Source organism: Podarcis tiliguerta (genome assembly GCF_965153285.1).
Source record: "Podarcis tiliguerta genome assembly, chromosome: 5".
Classification (NCBI taxonomy): domain Eukaryota; kingdom Metazoa; phylum Chordata; class Lepidosauria; order Squamata; family Lacertidae; genus Podarcis; species Podarcis tiliguerta.
Window position 1 is genome coordinate 54,662,194 of NC_139538.1, and position 19,610 is coordinate 54,681,803.

At 44.2% G+C, this 19,610-nt stretch overlaps 1 protein-coding gene across 4 annotated transcripts; it reads right to left on the reverse strand.

Annotated features, from left to right (window-relative positions):
- Positions 1–291: 291 nt before the first annotated feature.
- OAT (ornithine aminotransferase) lies at positions 292–19,053 on the reverse strand. 4 transcript variants are annotated; one of them, XM_083439706.1, is made up of 10 exons: positions 18,824–19,053; positions 14,201–14,419; positions 10,532–10,756; positions 6,938–7,033; positions 5,591–5,718; positions 5,337–5,459; positions 4,087–4,215; positions 2,471–2,584; positions 1,933–2,077; positions 292–936 (listed from the first exon to the last, which is right to left on the reverse strand). In XM_083439706.1, exons 2-10 carry the CDS (start codon positions 14,397–14,399, stop codon positions 776–778), a joined length of 1,320 nt encoding a protein of 439 aa, XP_083295832.1. In that variant the 5' UTR covers positions 14,400–14,419; positions 18,824–19,053; the 3' UTR covers positions 292–775. The 4 variants fall into 4 exon arrangements, with proteins under 4 accessions (XP_083295832.1, XP_083295835.1, XP_083295833.1 ...); XM_083439709.1 differs by having other exon boundaries at positions 6,938–7,305; positions 10,265–10,756; positions 18,824–18,925; XM_083439707.1 differs by having other exon boundaries at positions 18,797–18,899.
- Between the last annotated feature and the right edge of the window lie 557 nt (positions 19,054–19,610).

Sequence of the window (19,610 nt, forward strand, 5' to 3'; positions counted from 1 at the left end):
AAAACCTTAAAAGCAGTAATGCCTCACTTAAAGTTTCCATTTTGATGATGAAATTGCATCTCTCTCACCAGAGACATGCTACACTACACTAGCTATTATTAACAAAACAACTCTATCCCAATTGAAAAACAACAACAGTATCAATATCAGAACAATTTTTACCTTTACATTCAAATTGTTTTTAACTGCAATATTGGGTAGGTGACAAGTACTAGATTCAGCATCCAATGCCAGTTTGCCAAATGCAATGAATATGCTTGTTATAGCAACAAAACACTGACCAGTAAGACATCCATTTGAGCTACCTTTATGAACCAATACAGATTTCAAAAAGGTGAGAGATTCTACTGTTCTTGATCCTCTGAAGCTAGGATTTCCAGTCAGGATACAATCATTAGCACCAAGAGCAAGATTTCAGTCCTCCATACAGGGGCAAATGGTAAAAGAAAAAGTTTGAAATGTTTGGGGGGGGGTTAAATAGCTTCTTAAGATATTAGCATTTGGTACAACAGTTTCATATCATTTATATTTTGGCTGACATGTAAAAGGAGACATAGCCAAAGTCACAATAAATCAAAAACAATTTTAGTCATTTGCTCCCCCCCCCCCCCGGGGCCATTTTTTTAAAAAAAATTAAAACTGATTTTAGACGGCTTTTGGTTTTCAACCCAGCGGGAAAAATATTGAACTTCAAAGGGGGGCGGGGTTCAAGAATATTGCTTTTGTAGTAGCGTTATGGAATCAAAGTTGAAGGCAGACATTGAACACTGTGCCTTTAGAAAGATAAAATGGTTTTGTGGATGATTTCAATACATTCTCTGATCTCATCCTCCTTGATCACCAGCGGGGGAGCCAATCGGATGATATCACCATGTGTTGGTTTGGCCAGCAGTCCATTGTCACGGAGTCGCAGACACACTTTCCAGGCGTCGTAGTCTTTAAAAGAAATCCAAAATACAGAATCAAATATTTGCTTTGCAACCAACTGAAGTATGCATTACATTTCATAGAACTTTTCATAGAATTGTAGAGTTAGAAGGGACCCCAAGGGCCATCTAGTCCAACCCCTGCAGTGCAGGAATCTTTCACCCAATGTGGGGCTCGAACACACAACCCTGAGATTACGAGACTTGTGCTTTACCCACTGAGCTATTTGCATCCCCACTTTTCCTCCAAGGAGCTGAAGGTGGCACAGGGGTTTCTCCTCCTTCCCATTTCTTCATCACAACAATTCTGTGAGGTAGGTTAGGCTGATAGATGGCGACTGGTCCATGGCCACCCAGTTTGCTTTTATGACCAAGTGGGGATTTCAACCCCGATCTTCAAGGTCCTAGTCCAACACTCTTAAGCCACACTACATGAAGGAGATAGGTTGTGGTTTCATTTCCAGACAGGAAAGAAATTTGTTCAAAGTCTGTTTAGAAGTGGCAGCTTGGACAAATATTTCAGCTTTGGCCACAAGAGACCAGGCGTGCTCCTACTTTTTAGACAGTACATAAACTTGATTGAACTTACATTTTTTTTCCAGAAAAAAGCATGTCAAGCAGTCTGGGCTACTACCTTTTTACCCCAGGCAGGAGGACTTCAGACTTTTAGAACTTTCTGCTACGATTGAAACTGACATGGTTTGTCTAAACCCTATTCCTAGAGCACCCTCAGTTTCAGGTATTTTGGGTCAAAGTTCCCTATTCTCCTTTTGTGTGTTTTTTCAAATACTGCCTTTTTTATTCAAAAAAGTGAAAAAGGAGAACAGGATATATACCCCCAAGATATATACCTTTACTCAAACAGCAGCAGCACCTAATTGATTCTGAATGGATACGTTATTATGCTATTGCCTCCAAACTGGAACTCGCACAATTCTCTTGCAAAAGTGAAAATGGCCTTGAATCATGCTGAAGTCTTGTTAACACAGTGTAAAAACAGCCTTACCTTTTGTTTCACGAATAACAATAGCATTTAATAATCCTTTTCCTCTGACACAAGCCACAATATCTGACGGAGTCTTCATAAGCTCATTCCTCAATAAGTTGCCCATGATTTCTGAATTCTTAACTAACTTTTCTTCTTCAATTACCTAAAGCAGTTTGAAACAAAGGTAAGAAAACTGAATGGTGGAGGGAGAATCATAAATACGTAAACATAAGGTTCAGTTTGTCTCTCATCACAAGACCACTACTAACCATAATTATAATTTATAATTACTTATAATTATATTTACTAACCATACACAGTTAACCATAAAATTACAAGTCATAATATGGTACAGATGTAAAAAGGAAGTCTTCAGTTATGAAGACGTGAACAAATATACGACACAAAGCAGATACACGGATATTTGGTTACTTTTATTATTAGACAAGTTGAGGGAAATGACTGTTAACATGCAGTTTTCGAGTTATTTAAATACTGCACAGTGTTAGTATAGTCATGCATAGCATTCATAGACCTTAAACTGATATTTACGTACCTCGAGTGCTGCTATGGCCACCCGGCAAGCCAATGGGTTCCCTCCATATGTAGAACCATGTTCTCCAGGTTTAATGGAGAGCATGATTTCATCATCACATAGTACCGCTGAAACCTAAGAACATAAATTCTGCACTGAGACAACATTTACCAAAAACTTAAGAACATTTTTCCTTTGTCCTGCTTCACAACACCGCAGAGGTTCCACTAAATTACATGTCTGTAATGTTTTGGCATCATTATGCATTTAAGACTGTAATTCTGAAAGTTGGGGCTGTGTTGGTTTGTTGCTTTGTTTTTATTGATATGTAAAGCAGCTCAGGGAGTGTTTACAGCTAAAGAGTGGGGCAAAAATGCTTTAAACAAACAAACAAACAAATCACTTTGCTGCCTCCCCCCTACGGTTACCGCTGCTGCACAGAGTCTAAGGCAATATTCCTATTTATTTCCCATTGCTTTATAAAGTCTGCATTCCTCAGTAAATGCTTTGCAGAATGAACTGCAGGTAGGTACAATTGCCTGTTTACTGTGCTCAGCATTTATTTACCATTTTTAAACTTCTGACTCAGCTCAAAGAGAGTTGCAAAATGCTGGATGTGGTACTCAGGCTACTCAGCAGGAAAAGAAATTCTCCATTTCAAAGCTGTTTTCACCAGACAGTCATGTAAGTGGTCTAGAGAACTTAAATGGCCTGATCCTAAAGACATTTTACCAGATGTGATAGCCACCGATCTGAACAGACCTTTTTTCCAAATATATACTTAAGATTCCAAACTAAGCAATACTTGTTCAAAAACAAGAGAGCTGTTAACCTACCCAAATCTACAGCTAGTTTCATTATACTATATCATACTTCAAAATGCTGGCTTTGTGCCTAGTTCCCCCGGACTTAGTTAGAAACCTGGAGCAATGTGATGGAGAAATTTCCCTTCCTGAATATGATTGTTGTTCTTGCCCAGCTAAAGGTATTAATAATGGAGCAATTTCAAGTATTAGAGTACAGTACAGTGGACGCCCAGGTTGCGAACGTGATCCGTGTGGGAAGCACGTTCACAACCCACAGCATTCAGACCACTATTTGGCATTTCTGCGCATGCGCAACGTGCGGGTTAGCACTTCTGCGCATGTGCAAGCACCGAAAACCGGTGCGCAACCCAAAATCACACAACCCGAAGCGTCTGTAACCCGAGGTGTGACTGTACCTCAGCTCAGTACTTCTAGCCTGTTACAGGTCTGACCTCGGAAATTCAGAGCTGCAGGACCACATCTGAATTGGTCAGCATGCAATCTGCATTACACCAACAGGTTCAGTTCAGTCCCTGGCATCTCCAGAAGGGACTAGGAGAAAACCCCTTCTGAAACCCTGGATGGTCACTGCCATTCAATGTAGTCAGTACTGAGCTAGATGGATCAATAGTCTAACTCAATATAAGGAAGCTTCCTATGTCCCCATTTGCTGAACACTGTCATATTGTAAGAACATGAATCCTGGAAGATAGTCCTAACTGACTCCACTTCATCAATGACCCTTTCATTAAGCCAGTTTTGTATCTTAAACCTGTTGAAATCTCCAAAAAGCAGTTCAGAACCAGCTGTTTCTCATTCAGTATTACTTACGGGATAAACACCTCCAGACAAGGCCTTTCCAAGCAGGATCATATCTGGTCTAACATTTTCATGATCGACAGCCAGCATTTTCCCAGTCCTTGCCAACCCAGTTTGAATTTCATCAGCGATAAAGAGAACCTGTTTTATTTTTAAAGGAGCACATATTCAAGAAGTATTTCCTTGACAAGGAAAGTTCACCCCAAACATCCCTAGCAACTCTCGTTCAAACTACAGAAACTGGTATAATTAAACAACTAGCTCCAATGTTTAACCTCTGCTCAGCATACTGCTATATCACACCACATCTAGATCGCATAACTTTAAAAATTCTAGGCTACATTTGTGCCCACAAGATTCTTTATGGTAGTAAAATTTCACAAGCCAAGAATGCTTAACAGCATTTCACTTAACGGCCCCTTTAGAACTTTTCATATGAGAGGCCTGAATATCACTTGCATAGTATTATCAGAGTCTCATCATGCACTGGAAAGCATAAAAGAAAATAGCTTCAATCCAGAGAGCCCCTTTAGACTTGCATAGAGAGGGACTTGATGAATTGTCATTCAATGAGCATTTAGTTTGTTTTGTTCTCCTTTAAAAGAGAAGATTCTCCAAAGCCAAACTCCAAATGAAGATCTTGCAATATGGCTTTCTTGACCCCATTCCTAATCTACATTTACTCTGTCTGATCTATTATGTGGTAAAGTCCAAATGATGTATATGTTTGGAAGCAGGAAGGTCATTATAATCATTCCACAGGGTGAAATTTGCCACTGCTGTACCCCAAGATAAACCAAAATGTTCTATGGAAACAGCCCTATCAGACTGAAAAGCAAAGACAATTTATGAGTTGCCCAGCAGTGGGATAAAGTCCATTTAAAAGGTACACAAAGTATATTACAACAACCTTGTCGTCTACTTAAGACAGGCACAGAACTGATAAGATAGTAGAGTTGAGCAACAGCTCACTTTGGGGAAAAGTGTTTTACCAGGTCAAAACTGACATCACTGATGAGAAAAACACTGATTTATTTCTAATAATAAAAAAACTATACCACTTACTACTGGACCTTTGGAAGATTCAAGTAACTAAATATTAGATTGTGCTAACCAGCAGTGTAAAAAAAATGTTTTTTAAACATATAACAGCATTATACGATTGTTATCTTTGGTCTAAACAAGGCCTGTTGTATTAGTTAAAAGACTTGGCCACTTTCCACAGCCTGAATGTTGTGTTCTTAGCACAGTGACTTACTTACATTATGCTTTGTGCAAAGCTCTCGCACACCTGTGAGGTAACCTTTATCAGGAACAACGACACCAGCTTCCCCTTGAATTGGTTCCACCATGAAAGCTGCTACATTTGGATCTTGAAGTGCACGCTGAGGACAAGTATATTGCAATGAAGAAAGACAGTTACTGAATGCCGTTATGGAGAGATGCAGAACAAGATTTATAACATTCTTTCTCCTAACTTCTGAATGTCTTCACAGAACGAAAGATTGCAACACACCTCAAGAGCTGGCAAGTCATTGTATGGAATTATTTCAAACCCTGGCATAAATGGTCCAAACCCATCATAACTGGAAGGATCTGTAGAACTTGAGACAGCAGACATCGTTCTTCCCCAGAAGTTGCCAGCTAGGAGGAGGGGTGGGGGGAAAGAATGAACAAAATATATGATGTTTCAGTTACGTTATGCAGCCTAATCAACTCAACAATCCGAAGATGTCGAAAGACACCACATCTTTCTAAAAGGTTGAGATGCTAAAGATGTATCACAGTTGTGTTTAGATCAAGGATGGGTAACCTGCAGTCCTCTAGATGTTGCTGAACTACAACTCCCATCATCCCACCCAACATGGCACAGGTATTAAAACCTCCTTGCCCAACTCTGGATTTTAAACAGCATTTAATGTTATGGGAATTGATTCTGTTGAAAATGAATAGCAAAATACAGATTTTTTAATCATTGTTCACCTTGTACGTTTGCCATGTATGCAGGTGCCAAAGAGTTGCAACTTCCCAAAGTTATAACAAAACAGAGTCTTTTACCCAACATGCTTGTCCAGGATGAATGGTTACAGCATGCTGTCTTAACAGAGCCCAGAACACCGATTGCATGAGATTTCAGTTGACCAATACATTTCACAAGCCTAAGCACACTGCCTCAACAGCAAGTCTGAACAGGATTCGTTCCCTAATAAGTGTTGTTTATGACTGTAGCCCTAATTTGTCAGCACCATATTCCCACCCCGCTTTCACCCATGAAAAGAAAGATTAATCTCTTCTCACTTAGGTTTTGGTTCTTTACGGCACCAGAGACAATATATGATTTGATAAATCGGAAGGTGATGAGGGCACAACTTTGCACATTATTTTAACTTAGTAAAGTGATGAATTCATTACAAGCAACAAACCATTTAACAGGGGTGGGAACTTCAGGTCCACAAACCAAAAGTGGCTTCTCTGGTCTTTCCACCCAACTCTTGGGACTTTCCCAGAAGACATTTTCTCTTCCCTGACCTTTTCCTCTCTCTCATCAAGTGCAGCTGCCATAAAATGTAGCTTACTTTACACAGGTAAGTCACATCCCTTGCTTTGTTCACTTTTTGCCTCTGGCCCCACCCATTGCAAGCATGTGGCTTGGGAAGGAATGCAAAATGAGGCTGCAAAAGATTCCCTACTACTTTCTAACAGGTTTAAGTAAAAGACACAGAAACTCCATTTTTAATACAAAGGTATTCCTACAGCATGTTGTTGTTTTTAAAATATGCATGATTTCATAATCCGAAGTCTCCAATACCTTTGTTATGCCCACCTGCAACAAGTTCCTATGATATTTAAAACTCTGACATACCTGCGAAAAGTATCTTTGCCTTGTATTTGGGAATTCCTTTCACTGTATATGCCCACTTGCGAGCCAGTTTACACGCTGTTTCTCCAGCCTCCACTCCTAAAATAAGAGAGCACAAAAGGTGGAACCAGGAGAGGGGTAGGAAGAGAAGGAGAACTCATTACTATCAGAAGCCACATGGTAGACTATTACGGAAGTATGCCATGCAGGGTAAGAGCCTAAGGCCCTAGAAGTGTGGAAAGGGACAGCTAAAAGCAGTGTGATGTTATCAAGAAACTGAGTTCTGCTGGAACTCTGCACGTGCCTTGTAACCATGTTTATACTTTGGGAGTGTCATTGCAAAGTAAGAGAGAAAGAAACATTGACTTAAGCTGACTTAAGCCAGGTCAATGATTCATAAAACCGCTGCAATCCATGACTTGATCATGGATGGAGGATTTGACCTGGCATGTGTAACAGAGACTTGGTTGGATGAAGCAGATGGGCCTGTTCTTGCCGCTGCTTGTCCACCAGGTTTCTCTTACGCACAGCAACCCAAGCCTTGTGGGCGGGGAGGGGGGGGTTGCAGTGATTTTTAGGAAGTCATTAGTTTGCACCAGGCGTCCTATTGGGAAGACCCAGTTTTCTGAGTGCATGTTCTGGAAGTTGGGCAATAGGGGCAGTACAGGATTCCTTCTGGTGTACCGACCTCCCCGCTGCACCAAGGATTCCCTGCCCGAGCTGCTTCAGGTCGTGGCGGATGTCCTCCTGGAGACACCTAGTTTGGTTGTCCTAGGGGATTTTAATATCCATGCCGACACGACCTTACAAGGGGCCGCTCGGGACTTCGTGGAAAGCATGGCCTCCATGGGGCTGTCCCTGAATAAGTTTGGCCCAACCCATAGCCGCGGACATGCCTTGGACCTGGTGTTTACCTCAATGGATGTTGGTGATCTGACACTAAGTAAAAGTGAAACAAAAGAAGTGCCATGGTCAGATCACTTCCTGGTGCAACTTGACTTCTCCGCGACCCTTCCCCTCTGCAGGGAGGTGGGACCGATTCGGATGGTCCGTCCCCGCCACTTAATGGATCCAAATGGTTTCCAGAGAGTGGTAGGGGATGCTTTATCCCATGTTGATGGCCTTTCAGCTGATTCCCTGGTGGCCCGCTGGAATGTGGAGTTAACCAGGGCTATTGACTGTTTGGCTCCGAAGCGCCCTCTCCGATTGCATGGAGCCTGGACAGCCCCGTGGTTTTCCACGGATCTGAGGGCAATGAAACAATCGTTGAGACGGCTAGAGCGCCGGTGGCGGAGGACCCATTCTGAAGCTGACCGGACACAGGTTAGAGCTCAATGTCGAGCCTACCAAGTGGCAGTAGCGACGGCGAAGAAGACTTTCTTCACCGCCTCTATTGCATCTGCAGAAAACAGCAGCAGGAGACTTTTTCAGGTGGTCCGCAATCTAGCGGAACCACCTGCTACATCGGGGCCCAGTACGGGCCACATGATCTCCTGCAATGATTTTGCAAAGTTTTTTGCAGATAAAGTCGCTCAGATTCGGGAAGAGGTCGATGCCACCGTGGGAGCAGGGCCGGCACGGGAGAGTGCTAGAGTCCTGTCTAGTCAAATTGCGTGGGATCAATTCCAATCTGTTACCTCCGAGGATGTGGACAGGCTGCTTGGACGAGTGAAACCAACCACCTGTCTCCTTGATCCTTGCCCATCCTGGCTTATAAAAGCTAGCTGGGAAGGGCTGGGCGATGGGCTTCGTGGGGTGGTGAATGCTTCCCTCCGTGAGGGAGTCTTCCCAGAACCGCTGAAAGAGGCGGTTATTAAACCGCTTCTTAAAAAACCATCTTTAGATGCGGCCACGATAGCCAACTATCGCCCAGTCTCAAATCTTCCATTCTTGGGCAAGGTGATTGAGCGAGTGGTGGCTGAACAACTCCAGGCACGCCTGGAAGAAGCGGACCATTTGGATCCCTTCCAGTCGGGATTCAGGCCTCATCACGGGACTGAAACTGCCTTGGTCGCACTGGTTGATGATCTCCGGCGGGCTAGGGACAAAGGTGAGAGCTGTTTCCTAGTTCTGCTGGATCTCTCAGCGGCGTTTGATACCATCGACCATAACATCCTTCTGGACCGTCTTGAGGGGCTGGGAGCTGGTGGTACTGTCATACAGTGGTTCCGCTCCTTCCTCCTGGGCCGTGTTCAGAAAGTTGTGGTGGGGGATGAGTGTTCAGACCCCTGGGCTCTCACTTGTGGGGTGCCTCAGGGTTCTGTCCTCTCCCCCATGCTTTTTAACATCTATATGCAGCCGCTGGGAGAGATCATCAGGAGGTTTGGGCTGGGTGTTCATCAGTATGCGGATGATACCCAGCTCTACCTCTCTTTCAAATCAGAACCATTGAAGGCGGTGACGGTCCTGTGTGAGTGTCTGGAGGCGGTTGGAGGATGGATGGCGGCAAACAGATTGAGATTGAATCCTGACAAGACAGAAGTACTGTTTCTGGGGGACAGGAGGCGGGCAGGTGTGGAGGATTCCCTGGTCCTGAATGGGGTAACTGTGCCCCTGAAGGACCAGGTGCGCAGCCTGGGAGTCATTTTGGACTCACAGCTGTCCATGGAGGCACAGGTTAAATCCGTGTCCAGGGCAGCTGTGTACCAGCTCCATCTGGTACGTAGGCTGAGACCCTATCTGCCCACGGACTGCCTTGCCAGAGTGGTGCATGCTCTGGTTATCTCCCGCTTGGACTACTGCAATGCGCTCTACGTGGGGCTACCTTTGAAGGTGACCCGGAAACTACAACTAATCCAGAATGCAGCGGCCAGACTGGTGACTGGGAGCAGCCGCCGAGACCATATAACACCGGTCTTGAAAGACCTACATTGGCTCCCAGTACGTTTCCGAGCACAATTCAAAGTGTTGGTGCTGACCTTTAAAGCCCTAAACGGCCTCGGTCCAGTATACCTGAAGGAGCGTCTCCACCCCCATCGCTCTACCCGGACACTGAGGTCCAGCACCGAGAGCCTTCTGGCGGTTCCCTCACTGCGAGAAGCCAAGTTACAGGGAACCAGGCAGAGGGCCTTCTCGGTAGTGGCGCCCTCCCTGTGGAACGCCCTCCCACCAGATGTCAAAGAGAACAACAACTACCAGACTTTTAGAAGACATCTGAAGGCAGCCCTGTTTAGGGAAGCTTTTAATGTTTGATGTATCACAGTATTTTAATATTCTTTTGGAAGCCGCCCAGAGTGGCTGGGGAAACCCAGCCCAGATGGGCGGGGTATAAATAATAAATTATTATTATTATTATTATTATTATTATTATTATTATTATTATTATTAAGCTAAATGACCTCCTCTAGCAGCAGCAAGAGCATGGCCCTACAGCAGCCTTCCCCCACCCCCCTCTCTGTACTTGCTCAAAATTTTGAATACATCCTTGAGCTGAAAAAGGTTGGAAACACAGCACTTTGTGTGCAACAGATTTCCAAACACACAGGAAGCAAGCCCAAATTTCATGGAATCCACAACTGTTCTCTCTAGCTTCCCACTTAAGTGACAAAAGCTGTCCCGTTCACATGCTTTTTAGGAGGACAGAACAGAAAGCATTACCTGTGTTCATTGGAAGCACTTTGTTGTATTTGAACATTTTTGTGATATACTCTTCATATTCGCCAAGTACATCATTGTAAAACGCTCTTGAGGTAAGGGTAAGTTTGTCACACTGGGCTTTCAGAGCAGCTACAATCTTTGGGTGACAATGGCCTTGATTGACAGCACTGTAAGCACTTAAGAAATCGAAGTATTTTCTGCCTTCTACATCCCACACATAAACACCTGGGGGGCAGGGTTAAACAAGCAGATACACAGTATTAGGAGAATATTAACAATTGATATATCACACACACAAACCTCTGGTGACATATAAAACAAAAAAATAATGTTGATCATTTATTGTTTTTAGAATTGAGGCACAGGGTGAATGATGCAACTGATTAAGTCATTCAACTGATAAAAAACATTGTATAATATTTGGCTAAATAAAAAAGCAGCACTTCAGTATAGATATACTATATAAACGGAATGGCTGCTTTAGCAAAACTGAACAGGAATGACACGAAGTACAGAATTCACATTTCTCAACTTCCTATACGTACTTTTTGGCACAGTTACCTATGCATTTTCTGTGACTGTAAGATAACTGGCTAAGCTATTTTGTGTCAAGCGCTGTAGTAGTACTGAGAAAAGATTGACACTTGAAAATACAAATTATCTGTGCGATGCTGGGGTGGGGATAAACTTCATTCTCTTCCCTTGAAAATGGGCTGTTTGGTGCTGCATTTTCCCCAAGGTAGTCCAGCTAGCACAAGCCAGAGGTTGCATTTTTGGCACAGCCTAGGGCAATCTGCTCAATGCTGACTAGCTATGAAAGACTTGTAGCCATTTCACATAGATATCAAATGTGTCTACCAGGCACAGCTTCATAAGCACAGGAATGAATAGCTAGCTTCCAAAATGACCATCATTCGGGTGGCACTGACTTTTCACCCACACTGTTCAACATGCACCTTCTAAGGTAGATCAGGTAATATGCATCTGAGCACAAAATCTCTTTGTAGGCCAACAGTATAAAACTATGGAAAGGCTGTTTTATTTTCAAACTTCCTAGGTGAGAGCGAGACTCCATGCCTGCACCCATCTGCCACAAATGCTATGCCAAGGCAGGCTGCCAGATGCCAAGACAATAAAACTGCCTGCTTGTTCTCATGGAAGCATGAGGTATACTTTGTACTTTGCTACACTTATCCAGCTACCAAACACATGTTCAGGAAGATAATACTAACCTAAGAAGCTACTAATTTGCAAATGCAAACCAGTAAAAGAGTTGACCTGAACACAGTTTCCAGACACTACTACAAGCTTTAATCTTGCATTATGAGGTTACATAGTAGCAAGGAAACAGACTTTGAGACCATTTGCGCTTCTAATTAGGCTAAATAGGCATTCCCTTGATTTGGTGAAGCTTGTCAAAAGTAATAAAAGTTCAGCAACCTTGTAGATCAGGTGGTAAGTATGCTAAACAGTTGGTGCCCTAAGGTCAGGATAGTCTAGTGATATATGCACTGGGGAGACGCCACCAATAAAGAATGCTAACAGAGCGCTACCAAAGCTAGACGTTAGAATTACTTAGATTAGGGGTGTGGAAGCTGCAGTCCGTGGACCAGATGTGGTGCTCCAGGCCTCCCCATTTGACCTGCTAGGCCACTTCACCCCAAGCCATTCTCAGCTGCCTCACACCTGCCCCATCAGTGTGGCTGCGGCAGGTAAGGACAAGCTGATTTAGGTGCACAAGTGAGCTTCCTGTGGAGAACCAGTAGGCACAGCTGATCCCTGCAGAAAGCAGGTTCGAACTCACCTCCCATCCACTGAGTTCAAGCCTACTTTTCAGAGGCTTCCAAGCACTGCACAGGGCTCTCTGCAAGCCTTGTATGATGCTTTGAAGTCACTATCTCCCTCTATCCCAGCAGACCACATTTGACAGATGGGCTGGGCCACCACTACCCCCTATTAATCCCCTGACGTCATCAGAGGGAGAGAAAGACCTTGGCCACCAGATCCCTAGTTTGCATTAAGGCAGGTTTTAAAATTTCAAACGCTAACTGGAACTGAAGGCAACATAAACCAAAGAACTGCGGAAAACAAAGGCAATATAAAAGAGCAGTAAGTTTTTCTAACAACACACACCACACTGAATGCCATATGATCTGCTGTTTTTTATACAACTAAATGGAAATGTGGTGAATACTTAAAGAAATGTAACAACCAGATAAATTTCCAAGTAAGGCTAGATATATGAGCAGCAGCTAAAAATAACTAGAAGAGGGGTGGTAACTAAGGAGATGCAGCACAGCAAGGCTTAAACAAGAACCCATGGAGGGATGTGTGGGGAAGTCAAAGAATAAATGATGTGATGATAACTGTATAATGTATGTATAAAAATTTATATATGAGAAATGTGGCATTTTTATGCTCAGAACTCTCAAGCATTCTAGGTTTTAAAGCAGGTCAGGGAACCTGCTGTTCTCCAGACATTACTGGACACCAGCTTCCAGCATCCCTAGACAGCATGGCCAAGAGTCAGACATGATTCCCAGCCCCTAGTTTAAAGGCAATTATGCCACCTCTCCTGAGTTGGTCTCAAATGCCAAGCAGCGCTCAGTGAGCCAGAAATAGAGGAGCAGGCACAGATTAATTCAGCCAGAGACAGCTGCAGGCTGCTTCTCACAACTCTTTGCAAAATACTTACCCTATGCATCATCAGGGAATGAAAGACCAGCAAACCATGTACACAAGGCTATGCCTGCTGCTGCCTATCTTTCGAATTCAACATGCTTCTGTCCTGTTCAGACAACTAGGATAGTTCTCACATTTGCATATTGCACAATGCTGGCTAAGAGGAAGTTACTTTTAAGTTAATCACCAAACCACCATAGGAGAGCTGTGGAACTAGACTATACAAATGACTGCCCCTACATTAAATACAAAGGTAAAGGAAACCCTGACAATTAGGTCCAATTGTGGACAACTCTGGGGTTGCACGCTCATCTCGCTCTATAGGCCAGGGGAGCCGGCATTTGTCCGCAGGCAGCTTCTGGGTCATGTGGCCAGCATGACTAAGCCGCTTCTGGCGAACCAGAGCAGTGCACAGAAACGTCGTTTACCTTCCTGCTGGAGTGGTACCTATTTATCTACTTGCACTCTGACGTGCTTTTGAACTGCTAGGTGGGCAGGAGCTGGGACCGAACAACAGGAGCTCACCCCATCGCGGGGATTCGAACTGCCGATCTTCTGATCGGCAAGCCCTAGACTGTGTGGTTTAGACCACAGCGCCACCCACGTCCCTTCCTACATTAAGAACCATTATATGCCTCCCCACACCCTGCCAAATGCCAACTTCCTCTCTCTCCTTGGAATCTTCTTGAAACTGTTTAGGAGAGGCAGACCCATGATTCCATAAGACAAGGGCGGGGGAGAAACTATCTTCCCCAGGAAGATAGTAGTAACAGTGTTTTCTTTCTTCTGAGTTAACACAGTCAGGAAAACAGCTGAGATTGCACATACACAGCAGCCAGAGTATCCCACATTTCCGTTCCCAAAGAAGCATCATTGTTGCAGTGATGATACAAATGATCCTTGCCGCTGGAAAGCATTAAAGTGAAAGGCTGAGTTAAGCTTCCATCCCTAGCCTAAGAACCTATTGGAAAGATTAAACGTACATACCTTTTCCTTTTTCAAGAGCAACAGGGAGCGGGTGGTAGTTATGTGCACCATACTTGGCCTCACGCTCAAATATGTAATCGGATGATGGTGGGCCTTGGACTGTTTTCTTAGTTGCAACTGACGTAGCTGAACTCACTGAAGCATGAACGCCTCGACAGAGAAAGCCGAACGACTGCCGATGGGCCAGTTTAGAAAACATGGTTACAGTGTGCTGAAGGTCTGAAAAAAGAAAAAATGGCACATAGGGAATTGGGTCAGAATCATGAAACTCAAGGGGACATCCGCTTCAACACCACAACTGCAAACGAAACCTATACAAATAGTTGTGATTGCATACAGGATTTTGAGCGGGCCTTCTTACATAGTCAAAGCATTTCAACACAGAAACCTAAATCCTAGTGCACTATTACAAATTCTCCACAGAACAGCTGATATGATCTTCATGAGGTAGACACAGACTTTGCACAGCTAAGCTAGAAAACATGGGACAATACGGTAGACCCAAACCCACGTCTCCAACCCAAGAGTCTATCTTATATGCAACACACAACGAAACATACTCTTGCTAAGGTACACGCCTTCCCCATCAGGTGTGAGTTCACGCCAAGATGAGTCATGGAAAGTTGCATCACACCAAGCCTGTCAGTTAAAAACTTGAGTATGCTTAAGTTACCTTTGGATACCTCACAGTCAACATCCAGATTTGTGCTCAGCTTATAGCAAGGGTGGGGAGCCTTTCTCAGTCCATTCCTTCATGCCAGTGGTGCACAGGGCGAGAGGCAAAAGTGGGAGGAGCAACAGGTGTCGACCACACAAGAGTTGGAGGCTTATATCAATACACGTACACCAACCTACATTATATTGCAGTTCAAGAACATATTCCAGGCAAGCAACACTCAAAGAGGGTGCAGAGAAGAAGAAGAAGAAGAGTTTGGATTTGATATCCCGCCTTTCACTCCCTTTAAGGAGTCTCAAAGCGGCTAACATTCTCCTTTCCCTTCCTCCCCCACAACAAACACTCTGTGAGGTGAGTGGGGCTGAGAGACTTCAAGAAGTGTGACTGGCCCAAGGGCACCCAGCAGCTGCATGTGGAGGAGCGGAGACGCGAACCCGGTTCCCCAGATTAGGAGACTACCGCTCTTAACCACTATACCACGCTGGCTCAGAGAAGGGCCTGGGAGGTATGTAGCTTGTGGAGAGTCCTGAGAGCTGGACAGAGAGGTCTCAAGCTCCTAGAACTGAGGTTCCCTACAGCTTGAAGACCAGCACTGCCAGTTCTCATCACTATGTTCCAAGCTCTGAGCCATGAAAGAACTATCGCATAGGCCCTGCATCTTGAAAACCAACATGTAAGATGCTGTGCTAGAGGATTTTCTATAGCATTTTCAATTATCACATGTTTTTCACTGTTGGTCACTTAGCAGCAGATAAAAAGCCATGAGAACTTAACAAAAAAATAATAACCCCAAGTGCCTAGTTGCTTTGATTCTTAAAGTCCTGATGCAGGGATTAGAAATATTTTTCCAGGCTGCTGAACTCTACTGCAAATGTTCCCCTGTGGAGCTTTTAAAGAACAATTAATCTGAGTTACAATACAACCCTTGTCACCAGAGCATTGCAACACTGACAGCAGACAGACTAATCTTCAATATAAATAAGACCTACTATTACCTTTCAGTATCATTCGGTTCATAAGACCAAAGGGGATTGTTGTGGTGGTTTGTAAAAAATGGTTTATGCAAGCGTTTGAAGAACTAAGCAAAACCATACACATACAGTCCTCTGCTCAATCATCACTAGATGGTTCATTTAAAAGACAGGTAATCCTATGCCATTGTGTGTGTGCTGATTAATAACTGCTTGTCATATTAAACATGAAACAGAATATATTGGCCAAGGAAAAGAAAAGCTCAAAAAAAATCTTAACTCTTCCCCCATCCTAAAAAAAAGTGACTTTACCAGATGCTTATACTCAATTGATATAAGCTGTTTAAGCAGCATCCCTCACAGTGGAGCAGGAAAGTAAAACACATTTCTAGGAGTACAGCCTACAAAAGCTTGATTCTTTAATGTACTTGCATGGGAATAAGGCCCATGGAACACTGAAAGACTTGTTTCCAAGCAAACATCTATAGAACTGCACTGTTAGTATCCTACCATTCCAGCATACAAAGATGACACATAGTTTGCTAATTCATAGAATCATAAGAGTTGGAAGGGATCCAAGGGTCATCTAGTCCAACCCCCTACAATGCAGGAATCTCAGCTAAAGCATGCATGACAGATGCCATATTGTACAGGATGAGTCAATAGCTACTTCTGTTAATATTGACAAAACATGTTAATGGAGTTCCAATGTGACATTTAGAAATTTCACCCCCCAAAATAGCAAGTATTGCACTACATAAGATTTGGATAGGACCCAGATTTAAAATTGCATCACTGAAAGCTTGCATCAGGATGAACTTCTCAATGATAGGGCTATACAGGCCTGGCCCACTACACACCCCTCACAGGGGGGAAAAGCTAGCTTGCTTAATAAGCATATACAAGAAATAAATGCTGGTTTTAGAAAGAGGAAAATTTATGGTTTATTAAAATACTATGAATCTAACTGTAACTGCTGTGATATTTACTGTCACTTCCTAACCTTGGCAAGTGTGATGAGTTGCCTTTGAAAACCTTCTCATAAGGCAACAGCACACAAAAGATGAGCCAGTAATCCGTTTTGAGAATACTCAGCTTTTATATTTTCTGTTCATATAATACATTTTTACTTGTACTGTAATGATTTTTGAAGAATGTTCTGAATCTGCTGATTATAAAGGCATTTTGAATGAGAAGTAAATCCACCCAAACTGGTACTTTCTCAGGTCCATTTTCCTATTTAATCCTTTTAGCTTTACAGCCTAGTTACCAAATTCATCTCACTGCCAAATATTTACAGACACATCACTACTTGCAAATAGTGGAAACAAGGATAGTGATACACATGGGTAAAGTGCAAGAAAGCAAAGTTTTCAGGTGTCCAAAAATCGGGGGGGGGGGCATCTTAGCAAGGAAAGGACATCTGCCCAGTGGAGCTGAGAATAGTCAGGCTAGAAACATACGATATTTCTTCAGAGAGCTAGCATCAGTAAACAAGAGACACTTGCTTGAGGCATATATACTCATCCCACTTTTGCCTTCTGAAACAGGTTTTGCATGCTTCATCTTGGTTTAAAAACCCACAGAAGCCTGTTTGACAAAACACTAGTAGGACAAAAAAAAATGTGTTTATGAGAGAGTTGGAGAACCTGCAGTCCTCCAGATGTTGCTGGACTACAACTCCAATTATCCCTTAGCATTGACTGTGCTGGCTGCAGTTGGTGGCAGTTGACAGTCTGGCAACATCTGGAAAGCCCAATGTTCCCCATATAGGGTTTATTACATGGGTAGTAATGGTAGGAAGAACAAAACAGGCACTCTGCACAGTTTTGATTGCCATGCCTCAAAAGGAACTTTGGGGAGTTGGAAAAGACTCCCCAAAGTTTAAAAGCAGTCTCTTTAAAAGCAGTTTAAACCAAATCATGGAGGATAAGGTTAACAATGATAGCTGTGTACCTACTTCTGGTGTTGGATGCATTATGCCTCTGAATACCAGTTGCTGGACAGCACAAGTGGGAAGGGTGCTAGTATGCTCACACCCTGCTTGAGAACATCCCATGCGCATCTAGTTGGTCTTTGTGAGAGAAGCATGTTGGATCAGACTGGCCTTTGGTCTGAACCTACTGGGATCTTCATATGCCTCTTCTAGACCAGTTTGCTCTTAAAAGCTATGGCCTATTCCACCTCAAGTTTCCGTTGTACTGTGCCAGAAAACTACTAACAGTGAACTCCTATACATGTCTACTCAGAAGCAAGCCCCATGGGACTAATGCCCAGGTGAGTGTGCATCTATTTCCTTTGCTACCCACTTTATTTACTCTCAAGGAAACCAGAAAAAGCCAGGGGCCTCCTTTAGCTGAGATCTTGTACCAGCAGTGTTTTACGGCTCTGCAAAAATGGTAGAAGTGAAAAGGGCCAGCAAGGCTCTCTAAGGACGAGAGATGAATGATGGCGACTTATTAAACTTGGAACACGGAATACATCATAAAACTAAAACAAACCAATTGCACACACACACACACACCCTCCCACATGCACATTTTGAAAAGGCAGAGGGTGTGATAAGGCTTCACATATCCACCGCAGGCTGAAGGGTGCTGTGCATACGTTTCTAAATAAAGACCAGCTGGGGCTAACATACATACACTCTGTGCATGCTCAGACACACAGCGTCCCGTTACATGCTCCAGAGCAGCCCACGGGTCTCCAGCAGGGGCTGAGGGACCAAATTACGTTGGGGAGGCTCGTGGGGGGACGACGACAAAGCAGTAAAAGGGGAAGAGAGCAAAAGGAGAGAAAGCGCTGCATGGCCAGGGCCTCGCTCCAGCCCGACGGCCGCCGCCCGTTCCCCATCCTCCCGGGCATGACGGGGTGCAGCAGCCGCGGAAGGAGGTCCCCCGAGGGAGCAAGCAGGCGGCCGGCCGACCCCTCCCCACACCCCACACCCACCGGGCCTCCCTCCCACCGCCGCGCTACCTTCCCGAGGCGACTCTCCTCCGCTCCGGCGAGAAAGGGCAAGCGCGGCTTCCTCGGCCGCCTGTCACAGCTCAAAAGACCGGCCACGTCACAAGCCCCCCTGGCAAGACGCGCCGGCGCCGGGGCGCCCCATTGGCCTCCCCTGCACGCCGCGCCCAATCACGGCGCGGCGAAGGCGCCTCCCCCGGAAGAGCTCGCTCGCTATTAGCTGCCTGCTTGTCCCCACCTCTGCCGCTCAATGATCCGCTTCGGTGCATTCCTAGCGCCGCTCTCCACCAATCAGGGTTTGCGCGTAGGATTCTTTGGGTCCCTCCTGGGCGCCTCGCTGCCTCTTTCCTTCTTGCCTCTCCGATACAGATTAATGATCAAGCCTACCTAAAGCATCCGTGAGAGATGGCCATCCAAACTCTGCTTAAAAACCTCCAAGGAAGGAGAGTCCATCACATGCTGAGGATATTAATTTTTGTCTATGTCTTTACTTAGACATATTTTAGATAAATAAGGCCCTGTATGTTCAGTTGATTAGACTTATTCCTCCAATGGTAGGTAGTTATTTTTAGATCCAGATTTTCTTGGGCATCTGAGTTTAAAAGAAGAAGGGAAAAGTTCCACAAATTTGAAAGAAACCATAGAAAAGGAGGAGTTGAAGTGCAAAATCAGTGAACGGGAAAAGCGTTCAACACCCTTCCCGTTTCCTGTTTCTCTGAGGCTGCTTTTCTCTAGGAACAATGACAGGGTTTTGCCACACGTTCCTGTTTCTGCACTTCAACTCCAATCTCATCTTTTT

Bases quoted from the DNA above. Each gene is read 5' to 3' on its own strand.
- OAT (XM_083439706.1), bottom strand. From the start codon at position 14,399: ATGTTTTCTAAACTGGCCCATCGGCAGTCGTTCGGCTTTCTCTGTCGA. The intron at 2,585-4,086 runs GTAAGTAATACT...TTATGTTCTTAG, and splicing joins TGTCTGGAGGTGTTTATCCC to GTTTCAGCGGTACTATGTGA. The intron at 937-1,932 runs GTAAGGCTGTTT...TTTCTTTTAAAG, and splicing joins TGTTATTCGTGAAACAAAAG to ACTACGACGCCTGGAAAGTG.